This window comes from Gopherus evgoodei, chromosome 3 (genome assembly GCF_007399415.2).
Source record: "Gopherus evgoodei ecotype Sinaloan lineage chromosome 3, rGopEvg1_v1.p, whole genome shotgun sequence".
Lineage (NCBI taxonomy): Eukaryota > Metazoa > Chordata > Testudines > Testudinidae > Gopherus > Gopherus evgoodei.
Window position 1 is genome coordinate 224,043,646 of NC_044324.1, and position 19,462 is coordinate 224,063,107.

The 19,462-nt window shown below is 43.2% G+C and overlaps 1 protein-coding gene across 2 annotated transcripts in view; it reads right to left on the reverse strand.

Annotated features, from left to right (window-relative positions):
- Positions 1–2,761: 2,761 nt before the first annotated feature.
- The window catches only part of ATL2 (atlastin GTPase 2), a 57,252-nt gene continuing 40,551 nt past the window's right edge, over positions 2,762–19,462 (reverse strand). Inside the window, exons 10-15 of one of the 2 annotated variants that reach the window (XM_030558257.1) lie at positions 16,761–16,817; positions 15,333–15,404; positions 9,995–10,426; positions 4,363–4,377; positions 4,154–4,264; positions 3,693–3,774 (exon numbers count right to left, since the gene is read on the reverse strand). In XM_030558257.1, the coding sequence (XP_030414117.1) occupies positions 4,157–4,264; positions 4,363–4,377; positions 9,995–10,426; positions 15,333–15,404; positions 16,761–16,817 (684 nt within the window). In that variant the 3' untranslated portion in view covers positions 3,693–3,774; positions 4,154–4,156. Of the gene's footprint in view, positions 3,775–4,153; positions 4,265–4,362; positions 4,378–9,994; positions 10,427–15,332; positions 15,405–16,760; positions 16,818–19,462 lie in introns of both variants that reach the window. The other variant, XM_030558258.1, reaches the window with a different exon arrangement.

Sequence of the window (19,462 nt, forward strand, 5' to 3'; positions counted from 1 at the left end):
CAATCCAAAAGGAATAGCAATAGACTTCAGTCCAGCCTGCTTAAGATGTTTCTTGCTACTGTGTTGCTGGCAAGCAGTGTTTTGATAAGTTCAGGAGGAGCCTGGGAGCATGCACAACCCTGCAGAGCAAAGGGCAGTTCCACCACCACTGTTCAGTCTTTAGAACATGCTCAGAGGTAGTTAGGCACTTAATGTTGGTTAGGATCCAGTCACACCACCACTGCTCAAGTTAGGTACCTGAGACAGGGTAGAGGTACCTAACCACAGCAATGTGGTTAAGAGGTACACCTGGAATACGGAAAACCTGGATTGAGGTCCATATTCCAAATCAGGCAAAGCTAGGATCTGAAAACATAGCTTCCAGATCCCATCTAATTGTGCTAATCCCAGGGCTGTTGGACAATGTGACCTAAATAGAGCCCTTCATCTCTGTGCAAGAGGGTAACACTGCTTGACAATGCTGTATTGTCCTAACAGCACCCTTGGACAGAGAGAGAGAGAGAGGGGCTCAGCTACTCAGAAACAGGACACATGTACTTTAGAAATGATTTTTAAGCTTAAGTTTCAGAGCGTGAGGTCACAGGTCCAAGCTTTACTTTACAGCCAGGAGGGTTACAAGATTTAAACAGCTGAGATTTTGGTGTAAGTCACTGAAGCTTTTAAAAAAAAAGTCTCAAAGTGGTAGTGCTGAGGAGGCTACTTCAAGCAGCTGCGGGATCCTTGGCACCAGGATGTGGGTTGAGAGATGGACATGGGTTTGGAATTTGAGTTAGAACATCACACAAGGTTTTTCTTGAGTGTTGGTGCAAACTTGTGTTATAGGTCAGCCAAACTGGTTTAGCAGTAGCTTTCTCCTCTTGTTGCCACAAAAAGGAGAACAGAAGTTGAAGGCCCATACGTACAGCTGCCACCATGCTCCACTTTACCCCTGCACAACAGTCTTTGATACAAGCAGCCACCTACACAAGGGCCTCCAGTTGAAGGTTCAGTGTTAAAACACTTTCTGGTGGAATGCTTATGGTAGCTTAAAACAACAAGCCAGTTGACATGCAGAATTCCTCTTGAAAAAACCAGATGAAAGACAGGTATTGTTACAGAGATGGAAAGCAGTTCAGAAATGCTGAAATAAACTGAAGTTTAACTTACTCTGAAACAAAATAGATCATGCAAAAGTCAAACTATATACTGGAGAAGGCATATCAAACCATTTGCTTTAGACCCAGAACTGGGAATGTAAGAAGTGTTGCCTGCAATCGTTCAACTATTTTAGGATCTCATTAGGCTAACATTTGTGTATAGGTTTTTAGCAAGATATCCAAGGAGCAGTTTTGCTGTAAGTGACATACATCCTTCCACTGCAACCTGATGGCCAGCAGTGTTATAAAGGCTGCACCTTGAGGGGCTGTGAAGTGAGCTCAACAATCCTTCAGAAAGAAGGGAGTGCTATGGTGGAGTAAGTAAGTTGGCACTATTGTGAAGGCAATGTAGAATTCTCATTTATCTTTGTTGTAATTTACTGGATTGTCAAACACCAACCAAAAAACCCCTTCAGATGTTCCATTTGCTGTACTTTAAACTGCATCCAATCTTGTTAAATTTTAAAGAAACCACATAACCCAATATACATGCCTGTTTTAGTTAGAGTTCCTGGTAGCTTGAAGGCTCATCTATTTCACCAACAAAAGTTGGTCCAATAAAAGATATTACCTCACACACCTTGTCTCTCAGTTAAAGACTTTCTCCAGACTCAAAACACCTGTTACTCCAGGAAAAAAAATATAGACAAGCTACATCGATGTTCCAATTGTTTCCCAGCTGAATTTGCCTATTGCACTGAACAATCATGGCAGAATTCCCTTATGCTGAGTGCATCATATTTTTAGACTTAACTCGATTCCTTGATTTGTCTGAAAAAGGAAGTTTAGGAGCTTTAACCAATCAGTTTCACACTTTTGCATTCATCATTACCTACCTAGTAGCAAAATGATCCATTGCACAACTGATCATTTTCAGATGAAACTGAAATAGTTAAGATGTTATTTAGTTTACCTTTTAGGCTTATTGTATATATTTTAGAACATTTTAGTTCATATCAGTTTAATACATATGGAATTGAAGGTCACAATCCATAACAAAACAAAGTTTCTGAAAAATACAATCAATGAAGTTTGGAAACTGACATGCAACTCAACAAGTGAAGTAGCATGCTTTGAGGTATTAATTAGGATGAGATCTTACACCACTACCACAAAAAATATATATATATTTTTTTATAAGATTTGCTAGACAAAGTGTTCTCTTTCAAAGAGATACATGCTAGCATGAAAGGGGAGCAATATACTTTCAAGTTCATCTTCATTAAAAGCTGGAGCATATTGCGTGCTGTACTTGGCACAAATTCTTGTTTGATCTTTTAAATAACTGACATGATTTATGAAGTGGAATACATACACACCACCATTTCTTGAAGAAAGATGAGTTTCATTTCATATATACACAACTTATTTTAATCATGTACTGAAAATAAATTACAGGAAATAACTTTAAAATGCAACAGAGGACAAGAAGTTTCACAACCAACATTCCCATTGATTTCTCAGGGGGTGAGAGATCGCAGTGCTCAAGGCAGGTAAATATCACAAATATATCAAAAACATCAAACTGTTTATGCATTCACACGTTTACATAAGCCACAAGCATTCCGTCACGGGGACTGTACTTAGCCTACCACAGAACCAGGTTTTGCCATAAACTACAAAACTTTGATACAAAATGGTATTTATATATTTATATTTCATATACACGCCCTATCTGACTTCTTAAAAATAAAAACTAAACACGCTGTACAGACAGTCCTAACTCATTGCTTCATAGCTGTAGGCAACTTTTTTTGGATGGAACTTCCCCCCAGTAAAATTAATGGCGTATTATATACATGAAGGCTAAACTGCAGAAAAAGACAGCTCAGTTTTCTGATATGCATCTCCTGTAGGACAAAGTTTGTGAATCAAAAAAGGCAAGACAAATGTACACTTTGAATCACTTCCTTGGTTACAATAGTTAGTTCTAATGTCATTTTTCGTGAGGAACCAACATGCATTGGGATAACAGCAATGTAAAAAGCAGTAAAGCAAGATCTTTATACAGTGGCTCAATATTGGCTTCACTGATGCCAGCTAGCACTGACATTTCAATCTGACTCTTGATACAGTGATTTTATAAATACTCCAGAACTTAAAAGTTCCAATGGGATATTGGGTGGCTAAACGGTTACAAGATTTCCTTGTACACATTTGACAATTACTTCCCTGAAATACCCTTGTACAGAGGATACATTTCCATTGCACGCCAGACACTGCACCATCTCAGGAAAGGAGGAAAGTCACTCACCCTGGGACACGTGCACAACACACAACAACTGCATTTAGAGTCCCCGCATTTCCCAGTCTTCATGGCACTGGTCTGTCTTAGAAGCAGATTAAAGAGAATGCTTAACGTTGACAAACTCATTTTTCACACTTGATGGCACCAATCAGTGAAGCCAGTCAGACTAAACTACATCTATAGTTGATTGTAAACTTTGGTTTATTTTCATTGAGTTCTCATTGTACAGCATGTCTAGGATGAGGGCAGAGTTGAAGAGGAGACGAACTGTCAGTCTGTCTTTAACCTGGCATGATGAGACACCTGTTCAGTGAGGCCCGCTTTGATAGAGTTTGTTACAGACTGCCTCATGTTATCCTCCATCAAATTATCACTCAGGGGCTTCAATACCTGTGGCATGAGAAATGTGCAAAATAAAGATGAGGTAAATCAAATAACTCTTTAAAGTACATAAAATACAAGAATTCAAGTAATGAAAAAAATTAAGATCTTGGAATCTGAAAAACAAAAATGTGATGCACTAAAAAGCTGTCATGCTACAGTAACGAGGTGAATCATGAACAAAACCGATTTCCTCCGACACAGCATCATTTCACGGAATTCAAACCACTTTACAGGTCCTAGAAGATGGATGTGCAGTTCCATACCCTATAAGCAGCATCAATCTGGTATGTTTACAGCATTTATGCAGACCGGCCCAGACGGTCCTGCTTATTGTCCTATGTGTGTACGTGTGAACACTTCAGATACAGAAAGAAATGTAAAATACTGTCTAATTTTTCTTCTTGTTATTGTTGGACGAGAGTCGCTGTCGCTGCGCTGATGTAAGAACACGGCGAATCATTCGACGTCTAACAACTTCAAAGAGTTTGGAACACACCTAAAATATGAATTTAGCTGTTAGGAAAAGGACTTGCAGCAAGCAGTAGGAAAATAAAAGCAACTAATTAATAAGACTAATTACTGCTAATTTCTCACCTTCCTGGGATTCCTCTGAAGCAAAGAGAAAAGCAGAGAGATTTAGAAGTCAGTAGCAAGAACATGCATGAGACACTGGACAAAGAAGAAATCCACCTTCAGTTTCAGAACGATTAAGGGCACATCTACACTACTGCTGCTGCAGCAACACAACTCCAGCTGAGTCCCAAGAGAGCCATAGTGTAGATGTTTCCTGCGCTGGGAAGAACCCATCCATCACCGACGTAGCTAACCCATCTCTGAGAGGCGGTAGCTAGGTCAACAGAAGAATTCTTCCAGAGTAGCCATGGCGACACTGAGGGCTAGGTTGAACTAACTACAGCCCTGAGCAACACAAATAGGTCAATCTCATTTGTAAGTGTAAGCCAGGCCTTAGGCTAGCAATCAGAGAGGAACTGGTTCTTCACTCACAGGATAACGCACAGTCCAATGACAGTGACAGGTGTCTGTGAGGTTGCACTCCATATCTTTTATGGAAATATGCTGAGTGTGAATATGATGTAACTGGAATATGCTTTATGCAAAAGGTGTCTTGTAAGGTAGCATAACAAAGCTTAGGATCTGTTGAGTGTGTCCATCCAATTTGTATGTATGAATCATTCTTGTATCTGAAGCTAGAAATATAAAGTATAACTCTTGAGATCCTATTGTAATTATGCAAAGTGTGGGCCATTGATGATAGTTTACATTAATCTTGCTGGCTCCCATTGACTAGAACAATTGGTTGTAAATGGCTCTGTTTACTTGCAAGCCTTCCTGTGTTCACGAGCCCAGAAAGAATGGCAGAATCCATGTTAAACCTGGTGCTTTTCCATTTAGAAGGAGGGGTGGGGATCCAGAGAGACAAAAGATTCCCATCTTGTGCCAAAGCTATAAGAGGGGATGGGAGAGAAAGCCGAGCCCCAATCATGAGAAAGCCCGTTTTTCACCTAAGATGCCTGCCGGAGCTAACAAGGACAGTACCTGGGGAAAGGATTGGGCCCAGACTAGTAAGGCGCTTACTGGGACATCTCTGAGGGTGAGATTTACCTGTAAACAGTTTCTTAATGTATTAGGCTTAGAGTTGCGTGTTGTGTTTTATTTTGCTTGGTGACTTACTTTGTTCTGTCTGTTATTACTTGAAACCACTTAAATCCTACTTTTTATACTTAAAACTCACTTTTGTTTATTAATGAACCCAGAGTAAGTGATTAATACCTAGAGAGAGATGCACAGCTGTTTGCTCCCCTATCAGTGTTACAGAGGGTAGACAATTTATTAGTTTTACTCTGTATAAAGCATACATAGGGTAAACAGATTTATTTAGGGTTTGGATCCCATTGGGATCTGGGTGCTGGAGACAGGTGACCTGCTGAGCTGTTTTCAGTTAAGTCCGCAGCTTTGGGGGTGGTGGACCAGACCCTGGCTCTGCGTTGCAGCAGGCTAAGCGTGTCTGGCTCAACAAGGCAGGTTTCTGGAGTCCCAAGCTGGCAGAAAAAAATTGGCTCAGAGGTTATTTCAGCACATCAGACAATAATCCCAAGGGGGTGTCTGACTGAACCAGTTGCATTATCTACACTAGAAAGGGTTAGTCGGTACAGCTGTACTGGCAAAACCTTAGTTGGAATGGAGCTTTCACCAGCAAGAGTCCCCAAGCAAAGTTAGGGTATGTCTACACTACGAGATAATTCTGATTTTACATAAACCGGTTTTATAAAACAGATTGTATAAAGTCGAGTGCACGTGGCCACACTAAGCACATTAATTCGGCGGTGTGTGTTCATGGTCCGAGGCTAGCGTCGATTTCCAGAGCGTTGCACTGTGGGTAGCTATTCCATAGCTATCCCATAGTTCCCGCAGTCTCCCCCACCCCTTAGAATTCTGGGTTGAGAGCCCAGTGGCTGATGGGGCAAAAATCATTGTCGCGGGTGGTTCTGGGTAAATGTCATCAGTCATTCCTTCCTCCGGGAAAGCAACGGCAGACAATCATTTCGCGCCCATTCCTCCGGGAAAGCAACGGCAGACAATCATTTCGCGCCCATTTTCCCTGGATTGCCCTGGCAGACGCCATAGCACAGCAACCATGGAGACGATTCAGCTTTTTTTTTTTTACAGTCACCGTATGTGTACTGGATGCCGCGGACAGAGGCGATACTCCAGCGCTACACAGCAGCGTTCATTTGCTTTTGCATGATAGCAGAGATGGTTACCAGTCGTTCTGTACCATCTGCTGCCAGTGTAATTTGGCAATGAGATGACGGTTATCTGTCCTTCTGTGCTGTCTGCTGCTATCATGGGTGCCCCTGGCTGAGATCGGCCGGGGGCACAAAGGCAAAACTGGGAATGACTCCCTGAGTCAATCCCTCCTTTATGGTTTCTAAAAATAGAGTCAGTCCTGCCTAGAATATGGGGCAAGTGTACTAGAGAAGCAGTGTATCGGAGGGCACAGCTGCTCCGTGTCAGATCGCTCAGAAATGATGAGCTACATGCCATTCACGGGGGTGCCCCTGCAACAACCCCACCCGTTGCTTCCCTGCTCCTCCAACCTTTCTGGGCTACCGTGGCAGTGTCCCCCCCATTTGTGTCATGAAGTTATAAAGAATGCAGGAATAAGAAACAGTGACTTGTTAGTGAGATAAAATGAGGGAGAGTCAGCCTCCCGGTGCTATGATAGTCTAGGCAGGACATTAAGCAGTGTGGGGGAAAGGAGCCCAGCATCCCGCTGCTATGATAGTCCAAGCAGTACAGAATCTTTTCTTTACACAGGAAAGGGAGGGGGCTGATGGAGCTCAGCCCCTAGTTGCTATGATGAGGACAGTTACCAGCTGTTCTGTCCCATCTACTGGGAATGACCAGGAATCATTCCTATTTTTACCCAGGCGCCCCTGAGGCCAGCCAGGGGTATTCAGCAGTTATCAAGCATGGGCTGATGGTGACGACGGATAGCAGTCATATTGTACCATCTGCCACCAGGGAGGGGAGAAGAGCAGATACTGCTGTTCACTGCTGCAGCATCGCGTCTACCACCAGCATTCAGTAGACATAGGGTGACATTGAAAGAAGTCAAGAAACGATTTCTTTCCCTTCTCTTTCACGTGGGGGAGGGGGGGAGTAAATTGACGAGCTATTCCCTGAACCACGCTGGACAATGTATTTGACCCTACAGGCATTGGGAGCTCAGCCAAGAATGCAAATACTTTTTGGAGACTGCTGGGGACTGTGGGATAGCTGGAGTCCTCAGTACCCCCTCCCTCCCTCCATGAACGTCTGGCTTTCCGTTACGCTTGTCACGCAGCACTGTGTAGCCTGGAGATTTTTTTCCCAAACGCTTTGTCATTTCGTCTTCTGTAACGGAGCTCTGATAGAACAGATTTGTCTCCCCATACAGCGATCAGATCCAGTATCTCCCGTACAGTCCATGCTGGAGCTCTTTTTGGATTTGGGACTGCATTGCCACCCGTGCTGATCAGAGCTCCACGCTGGACAAACAGGAAATGAAAATCAAAATTTCGCAGGGCTTTTCCTGTTTACCTGGCCACTGCATCCGAGTTCAGATTGCTGTCCAGAGCGGTCACAATGGTGCACTGTGGGATACTGCCCGGAGGCCAATACCATCGATTTGCGGCCACACTAACCCTAATCCAATATGGTAATACCAATTTTAGCGCTACTCCTCTCGTTGGGGAGTACAGAAACTGATTTAAAGAGCCCTTTATGTCGATATAAAGGGCCTCGTAGTGTGGACGGGTACAGCGTTAAATCGGTTTAACGCTGCTAAAATCGGTTTAAACGCGTAGTGTAGACCTGGCCTAAGTGAAACCAGCAAAAGGCTTTTATGCCAGTATAACTGCACCTATCCCAGAATCTTGGTCAGCATAGCTAGGTCAGTAAGGGGTGTGATTTTCCTCCCCACACCCAGAACCAACATAGCTCCCTCTGCTGGCAAAACTTAAGTGCTGATTTACTATGACCTGGTCTCTTCCTTGAGAGAGAACCCAACCGCATGCTTAGAAACCCCAGTTTTACATATGATGCTGAAGAAGTCTACACTCGAGGAAGCCACTTCAAGCTAGGACAAAACAATTACGAAGTCAGAGTTTACATCGCACTGCAGGAGGGTATGGATTTTTTTCAAAGCTTCAGGAATTAGGACATAGAAAGTAAATTACGAGAATTTATCAGATTTCCTCAAGTTACAACCCTATCCTCTAGTTTTGCTTCCTGCAACTTAATAAGAGAAAATCTGTCAAAGGTAATTTACACAGCTGAGGACAAAGATTTATCACCATATTAGTCCTATCCTGCACATTGCCCCGTACCATTTTACATACAGTGATCCTGAACTGAGAGTCAGTATTTAAACCAGTTTCCATTGTGAGGCCTTAAGTATTGGTTTTCTACCTCATACAAGTATTTGCTTGTCACTTTTTAGCATCACATCTCTCATCTGAGAGCTCAACACAAGTCATTACTTATTTTTACTCAGAGCATCACATCCAAAAAAGTTTCAATTCCACTGTACTATAGGTATTAGAGCTATAGAATCTCTAGTAACCTTTCCTAAACGCATTACCTATTAAATCTCTGAAAAGCCGTCACAAATCCTATATGCTAGCCGCAAAGTTACCCCTACAGGTGGCCAATTAGATAAAGTAGCAACAAAATTGGCCTGAGGCTATAAAGGCAAAATTACATGTTCCCAAATTAAGAGTTGAATGAAAATTCATTTACCATATTTGCTACCTTAATGTAAGGTCATATCCTGTATTGGCTTTTGAGAGGCCAATTGTTCCAGCCAGTGGTTCTCAACCTATTTACTATTGTGGGCCACATATGCAGCTTTCTATGTGCTATATGAACCACATCCACACAAAATCTTGTATAGCCGTGAGAATGTCACATGGGCCACAGCTGTGTGGTGACTGGGCCACAGGTTGAGAACCACTGGTTCCAACAAACATTTTATATTGGCAACTATACCAGCCACTATGCTACTCAAATGTTATCAGTAATATTTAAACCAGTCTGTTTTCCCAATATGAGAGCGCACAGCCATTTCTCCTATGGAAGTGACTGCAAGCTGGATTCCTTGCAGGTATTCATTAGTTCTAATTTTCTTCCCTGCAGTCTTTAATTAGCCTTCTCTTCAGTGCCATGCATGCTATCCAACAGCACGTGGATGAGAGATACAGAGATGATTCTAGGCAATGTTGTGGTGTCACACCACTTGCACCAATAATCGTATGGAGTCTCACATGCACCATATCAGAAATGAACAGGTACAACAACCTTAACTTACCTCTAAGAATCCTTCACCAGCTTTTAAAATTTACTTTTCAGAGAAAAGTAATCAACAAGGATTTTTTAAAAATCCTTCCACCTGTGTGCTACTCTCAAAACTTAGTGTCAGCGAGGACCTCAGATAATTAGACAGTGGATGATATCCTGGGCTGGCTTTATAGTCTACTCTAATTTCTCCAAGGTATCCTCCTTGAAAGTTACACGTCTATATTTCTGAGTTATTTTACCTTCCAGAAGAACAAGGATTCTTTACTCTGCTCTAGAACCCTTTTTGATTAACAGCATTAAACAGGAATTGTAACTGGCACTCTCATCCAAGAAAGGACACTTTCATAGTGAAATAGATACCAACCTGTTCCCATAGTGCTTCAGCGATTTGATCAATGGCTGTTCCAACTTCTCTGAATTCCCCAGAGTACTTAACATATGCCCAAGTACAAAGGGATATTAGCGCTAGCCCCATGATGAGATTGCACAGGCTAGCGATGGAGTTCATACCAAGGAAGCCAGTCAGTCCTGAGATGATATACATGGCAAACATAACAGCAAATAGAGTGGCAGGGGTACGAGCAGCATAAAAGATGTTTTTGCCATCATTGTGCTTCACAAAGTTTGCATAGATTTCATCGAGCTCCGCTTCAAGCTGCTCCTGGTAGCGCCGACAGAACTCCTCTCCTCCCATTTTTTTCACAGAACAGAACTGTTTGACAGCTGACTCTTTAAAATCCTGGTGCTGTCTCTCTAGGTCTGATGGAGCAATGTAAGGCTTATCTCCACCACAAACCTGTGAGAACAATAACCAGAGGTGAGGGGTCCAGGTACAACAGGAAGAGCTTGTGTTGTTCAACAAACCATTAGTTGCTTGATGTTTGATTCTTAGAGGGCAGTAGTTTAAGCACCACACGCACCCTGCAGCTGACCAAGGTCAGAACAGGTCAAAGCTCCAGGTAAGCGGTTAAGACCCTCCTACTTCAGACTGAAGCCTAAGAATCAGAAATGGCCTCAACCATCCGGTAATGTTCAGTCTAACATGACTTTATATTCTCCAGCTTTTTGTTTGTCTGTTTTTTGGTGGCAGGGGGCTCAGTGGCACTGAGGAAACTGTGGACCTGCTGTAATGTTCATCTTTACAGAATAAGTACACAGGAGCAATTCTCTCCTTTTAGGTGAAGTAGAATCTCAGAACCTCGTGGCACTTGTTAAAACGGTGGGAAAGGGGTAGAGAACTCTAGCCCTCACCTCAGTCCTCTGCTTTGGACCTAGCAGGGTGAAACAACCCACTGATGCCAGCTAGGCCTTGTCGATCCCCAGTTTCCACTGTGCTGCAGCCGGGCAAAGCTATCAATAGTGTCACATGCTGTCGCTGTGCCCGCAGACTTGGGAAGACAGCGCTGCATCAAGTGACACTGTTCATTTACGGGTGCAAAGCTAACGGCCCAGGAGAGTAAGAAACATTCCCTCCCCCAGTAAAACCAGAGATTCTTCAAAACATGATGGCCCCAGCCTGGGAAAGTTTCCCTTTCTCCCTATGGAAGAATGGATTTTTTTAAAACCCTGCTGGCAGCTGTGACTGCATCTTGTAGATTTAAATATTCCATATCAGAAACTTGATTTCACAGGACGCTAATGGCTCACAGAGTCTGAATATCAATCAGATGTCTGAAGGTGCTCTCTCTTCAGTTCTGGACTACAGAATGCAATCAAGTTGTTTGGGGGAGCAATTTAAAGTGATTCACCAAGTTGTGAGATTTTCTGGTCAGTTAGAAGGACACATAAGACACCGCTTGCAAGACTTCAAACTACTCAATTTCCACCCTCAGCGACCTGGCTAACAAGAACAAACCCTAAGATAGAACCAGAGCACCTCTTTGCACCTTAAGTGATCATGTGTGGAAAGCTAGCTTGATGGATCAGCCACTGTGCCATCTCCAGCCAGATTAGGAACCTACTGGGTTTAGCTAGTATAAGCCACTAGGACTGTGCAACCAGTGTCTCATGAGCTTGGTCAAAGCCCCAGCTGTGTCTATCTCTCTGCTTGTGTTGCAGTCCCTCTTGAAGGGGGCAAATGTCCACTGCTGCCATGGTTTCTTTCCAAGAGAGCTTTTAAAGGTACAGAGGAAATGCTATAAAATCACTGAAGTGAAATCAGAGAACGGGACCCACAGCATAGAGAACCTCTCACCAGTCAGTTGAGCAAAAGGAGTTGACTGAGCCAGTTATGATGCAACAAACAAGAACCACAGGTTGGGGAAGCATTTTTAGTCTGCTCAGAACTTCAGCTTTGGAGTATTCTGAACAGCGTCCAGCCCAGGAACACACACCCATAAGCATGGCTCTCTCAAAGTTGGGATGATTTCAAACACAGCAGATTTAACAGCTCTACACAGAATCAAACACACTGGGCTATATTCTGAGTTCACAAAAACAAATATCATAATTCCTTGGCTCTTGGTAAGTTCAGCAGAGTGTGAAGACAGACCCCCAGGAATACTCCAGCTGCCCATCGCATAACATTACCTTTTCATCTGTGCAGACTCCCTGAGAGCAAGTAGGTGATTTGAATGATAAAGGCCTCCCTCTACCTGTCTCAGTCTCCTATTCAGTGGGTTTGCTATGAGCAGCTTCACTGAACATCTGGGTGGCGAATCACAGCACCCTGCCTTTACGATTCTGAATTTGAAGGCTCAGTCTTCAGCAAAGCAATGTCTGGTGCCATATTGTGAAGGGCCATGCAGGAAAGATGGGTTTCACTCCTGCTCTCTTGCACCTGGTTAGTGGGAACCAGGCAGACAGGAGAGAGGACAAGTACCTTGTGCCCCAGGGACCTTTTCTGGCAGATGGAGCTAGTCAACGCTGCTCTAAGCTGTCCCATCCAGTCCTCTTGAGGTAAAAAGGTGATCTGGGAGAGACACTTAATGCTCTCAATGTTTCCCTGTCTGTATCCACCTGTTCTTCCTCATCATACTTAGACTGTAAACGCCTTGGACAGGGACTGTCTTTCTTCATTATTTACACAGTGCCCAGCGTAATGGGGTTCTGGCCCATGACTTGGGCTCCTAGGAGCTATGGTAATACTGACAATAAAGACTTGGTTAAAACTAGTGTTAATCAAGATAAAGACCAAAACAATTATTTCTACTCTGTTCTTAGCGTCAAAAATTTCAGACCCATCTGTCACATCAAGACTTGGTACAGAAAATGTTCAAAGGTATCCAGAAGATGTTTTATAAGGACTTGTTTTGTTTAGCCACACTTATTACGTAAGATATATCACTTGGGAAGTTCCTATGAAAATAGGATCTGTAAGAAAACATCTGTTCCTGTTTATTCCTTACCTGAAGTCTAAATCCTCCAATACTGCAATCATTTCCCTGGCCAGTCATTACTTCAGGTGGGAAATAATTCAGCACTTTTATAACAATTCATCTGAAAACCTCAAAGGTCTTCACAAAGTAGGAATACTCCTACTCCGTTTTATTACATAGGGATTGCCAGGCTGGATCAGACCCAGGGTCTACCTGGTCCAGAATCCTGTCTCTGACAAGAGTCCAGCACGGGACACTTCAGAGGAAGGTGTAAGAACCCTGCAGTGGGTAGATGTGGGGTAATCTGCCCACATTAGGCATCATCCTGATCTCTAATAGAGAAAAGACAGGCTTAAATCCTGAAGCATGAGGTTTAGTATCCCTTCCAAAGGTTATCATCTAGAATTGTTATAGTTAATGATTGATAATCACACGTACCCAATTTTTTTGGATCACGTTAAGTTCTTAGCCTTGATGACTCTCTCTGGCTGTGAGCTCTACAGTCCAATTACAAATTGTGTGAAAAAGGATTTCTGTTTTGAATTTGCCACCTTTTAGTTTGATTGGATGGCATCCCCTTGGTTCTGGGGTCATGAGACAGAGAACTAAAATTCCTGATCTCCTTCTGGGTACCATTTATTATTTTATAGACTCATTCCCCTCTAGTCTCCTTTCTAAGGCAAACAATCCCAATCTCTTCTCTCCTCATATGACAGTTTTTCCAGGCCCTTGGATCACTCCTGTCACCCATCTCCAAGCTCTCCTGATCTGCAATGTTGGGACTCATTAAGAAAGGGATAGAGAATAAGACAGAAAATATCATATCACCTCTATATAAATCCATGGTATGCCCATATCCTGAATACTGTGTGCAGATGTGGTCACCCCATCTCAAACAAGAAGATGTATTAGAAGTGGAAAAGGTTCAGAAAAGGGCAACAAAAATGCTTAGGGGTTTGAAACAGCTTCTGTATGAGGGGAGAGAAATTGGGACTTCTCATCTTGGAAAAGAGACGACTGAGGGGGGACATGATAGAGGTCTATAAAATCATAACTGGTGTGAAGACAGTAAATAAGGAAGTGTTATGTACTCCTTCTCATAACACAAAAACAAGGGGACACCAAATGAAATTAATAGGAGCAGATTTAAAACAAACATAAGGAAGTATTTCTTCACACAATGCACAGTCAACCTGTGGAACTCCTTGCCAGAGGATGTTTTGAAGGCCAAAAGTATAACAGGGTTAAAAAAGAACTAGATAAGTTCATGGAGGATGGGTCCAGCAATGGCTATTAGCCAAGATGGGCAGGGATAGTGTCCCTAACCTCTGTTTGCCAGAAGCTGGGAATGGGTGACAGGGGATGGATCACTCAATAACTGCCCTGCTCTGTTCATTCCCACTGGGGCACCTGGCATTGGCCACTGTCGGTAGACAGGAGATTGGGCTAGATGGACCACTGGTCTGACCCAGTCTGGCCATTCTTATGTCCTCATGCCAAATCCTTTTGTGGTGTGGTGGCCAGTACTGCACACAGTAGTCAAGAGGTGGTCATGGCACTAATTTACAGTAGCTACAGGGGCAGATGAAATCTTAAGTTGATGCTATTTTCATGGGAACATACTCCACAGTAAGTGAAAGCCCCCCTGATATCTATAACATAGATGTACAATCGTATTTCAGAATTTCCCGGGTGGTGTCGATGGTTCTGTGATAAGCGGCTTTAAACTGTTGCCCAACTTCATGGTCTGATGATCGCAGTGGGCCATGCTAGTGTGTTCACTATCGAAGAGCACCTTCACAGTGGAGTCTGAAGTAGCATATGGTGAATGAAACTGTTAGCTACACGTAGCTATTTGGAAGAAACATTTTGGATTTTGCAAACACTGAATATTTAAGAACCTTTTAATATTCACATTTTATGGCTAACAGTAGCTATTGCTCTGTAGTCTTATAGAAAATGATCAGAAATCAGAGTGTAATAACAAAAACACTGTTTGGGTTTTGGTGATATGTTTTTTAGTGTGAATCCTGCAGTGATGCTACCTCCAAACACATCTGTTCGTTCTACTAGCTGCTTCATATCTTTTTAATCAGCTGCTACTAATAGAATTCTTAAGTCATGTAGTATGTGGTGTTCCACATGTAGAAAATCCACCTCCATCCCAGCCCCCTACCTCACCATCAATTTCCTTCTCCCTCCCTCCCTCATGAGTGATCTTGTGACTTTTGTTGCACATGTGATCTTCATACATGGAGTCCTGATGCTCAGCCAGTTTGTCCATTAGCATGTTAACTGTGTAACCGTTTAACACCGCATTGTCCACAACTCTACAACAGAGGCCTTACTACACATACCGTTGCTTTAATTTTGTAATCAACATACCTGCTCCATGCCTTTGTTGTAGGTGTCTTTTGCTCCTGCTACTGCAGCAAGATTATTGGCTTCAGCTGTTGCCTTGGGAAAATGAAAGCATACAGATATTGATCAAGCACTGTACATGGTTGTATCTGACTTGCCAGTAATAGTAGTTATACATTCTGAAGCACCAACACCTTTAACCAGTTTTGTACCATTTCATTCTGAATGTTTACTCGTTAACTTCAGACCTGAAAAAAACCTTTCATGTGAACAAATAAAGGATCTGCTGTAAAATAGACTAAAAAAGCTCACTAGAAGCCAGGATTTCAGCCCTGGCACTCTAGAATAGCTACGTAATTATAAATCCATATGCCTGTACATGATCTTTCTATCATAAGACAGGTATGGAAGAGACTATTTTGATGGTTATCAACTGGGCAAGGATATCCAAATTAACATATTAAAAAGTGGTCAGAAAAAAATTCCATTGCTATATAAAAAGCAGTTTCCCCCTCTCCCCTGAGTGTATTATCTCTGTCAGGTCACAGGCCTGCGGTTCTGGGCTCAGAATTTCTAGTAAGCAGTGTCTTTTGGGGTTATGCATGTTTCCATGGCAGAGCCAACCAGTCTAATTAATGTTACAGGCAAGAATGTAGTTCCCCCCCATTCCCCTCAAAGTCACAGGGGGAAGGAGGAAGGGAAGTGGTGATCCACTGGAGTCCATCCCTTGTCTTTGGATCTGAAGGAGCATTGGAAGTGGTTTTCTGAACCCTTAGACAAGTCTAAGAAGGAGATGGTTCCTTGAAGGGGAGGTACCCAGAACAATTTCAGATTCTAAAGCAAAAGAACTCCTCCGGCTTCTTTCATTAAAGGGGCTTTCAGCCATCTAGCCCTCAAGACCAAGAGGTAAAGCCAGCCAAACTAAGCACCTCCTGGTTGCAAACCCCAAACAACGTAAGCATTGTAGACTTGAGCAAGGCGTGACTGGACTGCACAAAGCTCAGCCTGAAACTGATCTCCTCCCTGGATCAGCCATGGAGGGGAACATGTACAGCTGCCTTACCTGAGACAGACTCTCAGAGTGAAAACCACCATGTAATGGTGCAGACATCTAACTGACCAAGTGCTCCTATCTATTAGCACTAGACACTAAGCTCATAAAAACAATACTGGAAACGGAGTCAAAACGTAGACAACATGGCAAGGTTTTGAAGGAGTGGATATGCTAATATACATCAGAACCCCAGTGGCTACCACTTCAGGTGATTCTGAACCCACACAAGCCCCCAAAGTGGGGAACTGCCTTGGCCCTTCTTGAAGAAACGTAGCTCCATGGGTGCTAACACTTCATTCATAATCTTCAGTCTCTTGAAGAAATACATCCCTTAATGATTGCAAAGAATTTAATTTTTGTTTCTTCACTCTGCTTATATTTAAAGGATAAGGAAATACCTGGAGCATTGATTTAGGATGAGGTAGCGCCTCTCCCTGATAGATTTTAATGTAAGCCTGAAAAACAAAACAATTAAATTTTGTTTTATTGATTCTTTTTTGACCTGAGCATTTATGATGGGAAGACAGCCAGGGTCCAAATCAGTCCTTCAGGTTAACCCTAAATATTCAATTAAGCAAATCTCTATGTGTAGGAGTAAAATCATCTACAACTGACATTTACACGTATCCCAATGCTTTAATCGCTTTACATTGCAAACCCCTTACAATGAATGCTGTCCCTACTAATCTCCATACGGAGCGACTCAAAGCAATACTGTAGCGACACACGGCAATTAATCTGTGCTTTGACCAAGATTAGAGCTCTATGTCTATCATGGTACTAAAAATGCTTTCTACTTGCTTCATTTGAAAGTTCCTCTCACTGACACATTTACAATTTACACACACACACACACACACACACAAACAAACACACACACACTCCCACCCCCCAAGTGAGCCAGAGATGAATCTTGGGATTTTATTTTATTAAAAGTAAGTCTGTTTAGAGACCCATACCAGCCCTTTTCAGAGCCCAACATCTCCATTACCTGTTCAGGTGGGTTTGTACATCACCAGGGCTGAGGCCTACCACATAGAAGAGGGTTTTGAAGAGAAGAGGCTACTACTGTTTCAAGGAGTGGCAGCCTGGAGCCCATCAGGGAAGAGTGAGCACCTATGCCCCCCCATTCACCCCAAATGTACATGGGGGGAATTTTGGGGGGGCTGGGGAGAACCCCTCTCCTCAAAGCTGGGGGGAGGAAGATAACTCCCAGCCCCCCCCCCTCCCCACACACACACATACCCTCCCCAGAATCTGGAGCAGCAGAAAGTGACATCCCATCCCCAGACAGTGAACAAGTTGGGGGTGGAGGAACACTTATGTCCCCATCCCTGAAGGAATAAGAGATAATCTGGAGGAAGGTGAAGAAACTACCCCCCCGGGACATGGGAGGGACTGTTGGGGTGGCAGGATGTGCTGAGGAAGCTAAGTAAGCTGATTACAATCAAGCTAGTCCTCAGCTTCCCACCCCTACCCAAGAGCTTCAGTTGTCCTTTGTCTGTGGCTAGGAGGAAAGGAAGAGGACAACTTACTGTGTCCAATCTGCACACTCCTCAGAGGTAGGCGGGGAGCAATGCCCTGTATGCAGTGAGCTGGGGAAGGAATTTAGGCCTTCTGGGTCAGATTAATGGGAAATTGGGGCTCTGGTCAGCAGCAGGGAGTTCACTGCTTTGGGCCAGTTGCATTAGCTAGCACACTGAACTCTTCTGTTGTTCCTCCTGTACCCCTCTCCCTCAGTTATCCACCTCTAGGAGTGGGGGACGGAGAGAGAGGGGATTTCTTCTTCCCTCCCTGCTGTTAGTTCTGGTCCCTGATGCTGCTGTACAAACCTCTGTGTTGGGGGTGGGACTTCCACTTTCAGAACGTAAGTCAAGGAACAGGGCCCCCAAGCACCGAGAGTTCTATATTATGAGACATGTAAGTGGCCATTCTGCATGGAACTCTTCTGAATAACAGCCAACATGAACTAAAACCAGGAGAACAGCAAAGAAAAGCTCTCGACTTTACTACTTCCTGACTTGAGGCTGCCCTCCTAATCTTAATTCTGCTCCCTAGTGCCTATATGTTGTGAGTCTTTATTTACATGATCACATATTAGTCTTCTCACAGCACCCCATGTCATTCATTGCACAGGTTGGACAGTGCAACGTGAATCAGGCAGCTGTTCTTAAACATTTATACATTTTATCCTCACTTTTCAGGTGTGATTCTTTCCAAATTCACTAAACATCCAATCCCTGAATTAAGTGAGGCAGATGTCCTATGGAGAAAAAAATGTGCATGCAATCATGTAATTAAAGGCTGTCCCACTACACTGGCTCACCTGGGCCAGAGTTCTGGTTGTCAGCGCTGCCTTAACTTTGGTATTTCCTGACTCAAGTGCTTCACTTTGAAACCATCACATTCTTTAAATGTAGATTTTGATCTGGAATTTCCAAGAGGATTTTGTTTTAAAAAGAAGTTTGACCATGAAGAACTATTTGCTAGGTAGCAATCAAACATTGCTGGGTGTGCAGAACAGAAAGGAAGGGTTGCTGCAGAGCCCCTGCCTCAAGCCCTATATGCTCTCACAGATCCTACTTTGCACATCCCCTCATATTACAAATGAAGTTATTCAGAATTTATTCACACATGCACAAGTGGAACCAACACAACATTGTGAGGTTAGGAAAAACAACCCTTTTCTTCTCTGACAACAGCAGTGTGCCTGCATGATACAAGTTTTTAAACCCTTGCAATTCTCCCTGGGTCACAATAGATTTTTCACCAGAGCACCAAAAGGCACACTGGAAACTTAGGAACTACACACTGCTTATTCTCAAGTTTCTGCTGTAACCCCTGAGACACCACAGGCCTTCAAAGGTGGCAGAAGTGTTTTGTTTTGGTTAAACAGCAGCAAGTGTGCGCTCCCTACACAAGCCATTAAAAACTGCTATGCCATCTTTATTCTAATGTTTCAAAGCAGAGTTCTCTCAGGTTGAGAGAGAACATGGACAATTTCAACCCAAAAATTTGACTAAGTTATGAGCTTAGGAAAACAGCTCTTCAAATGGACATGCTTAGACACGTGTAATTAGGCACGTGTCTAACTACACAC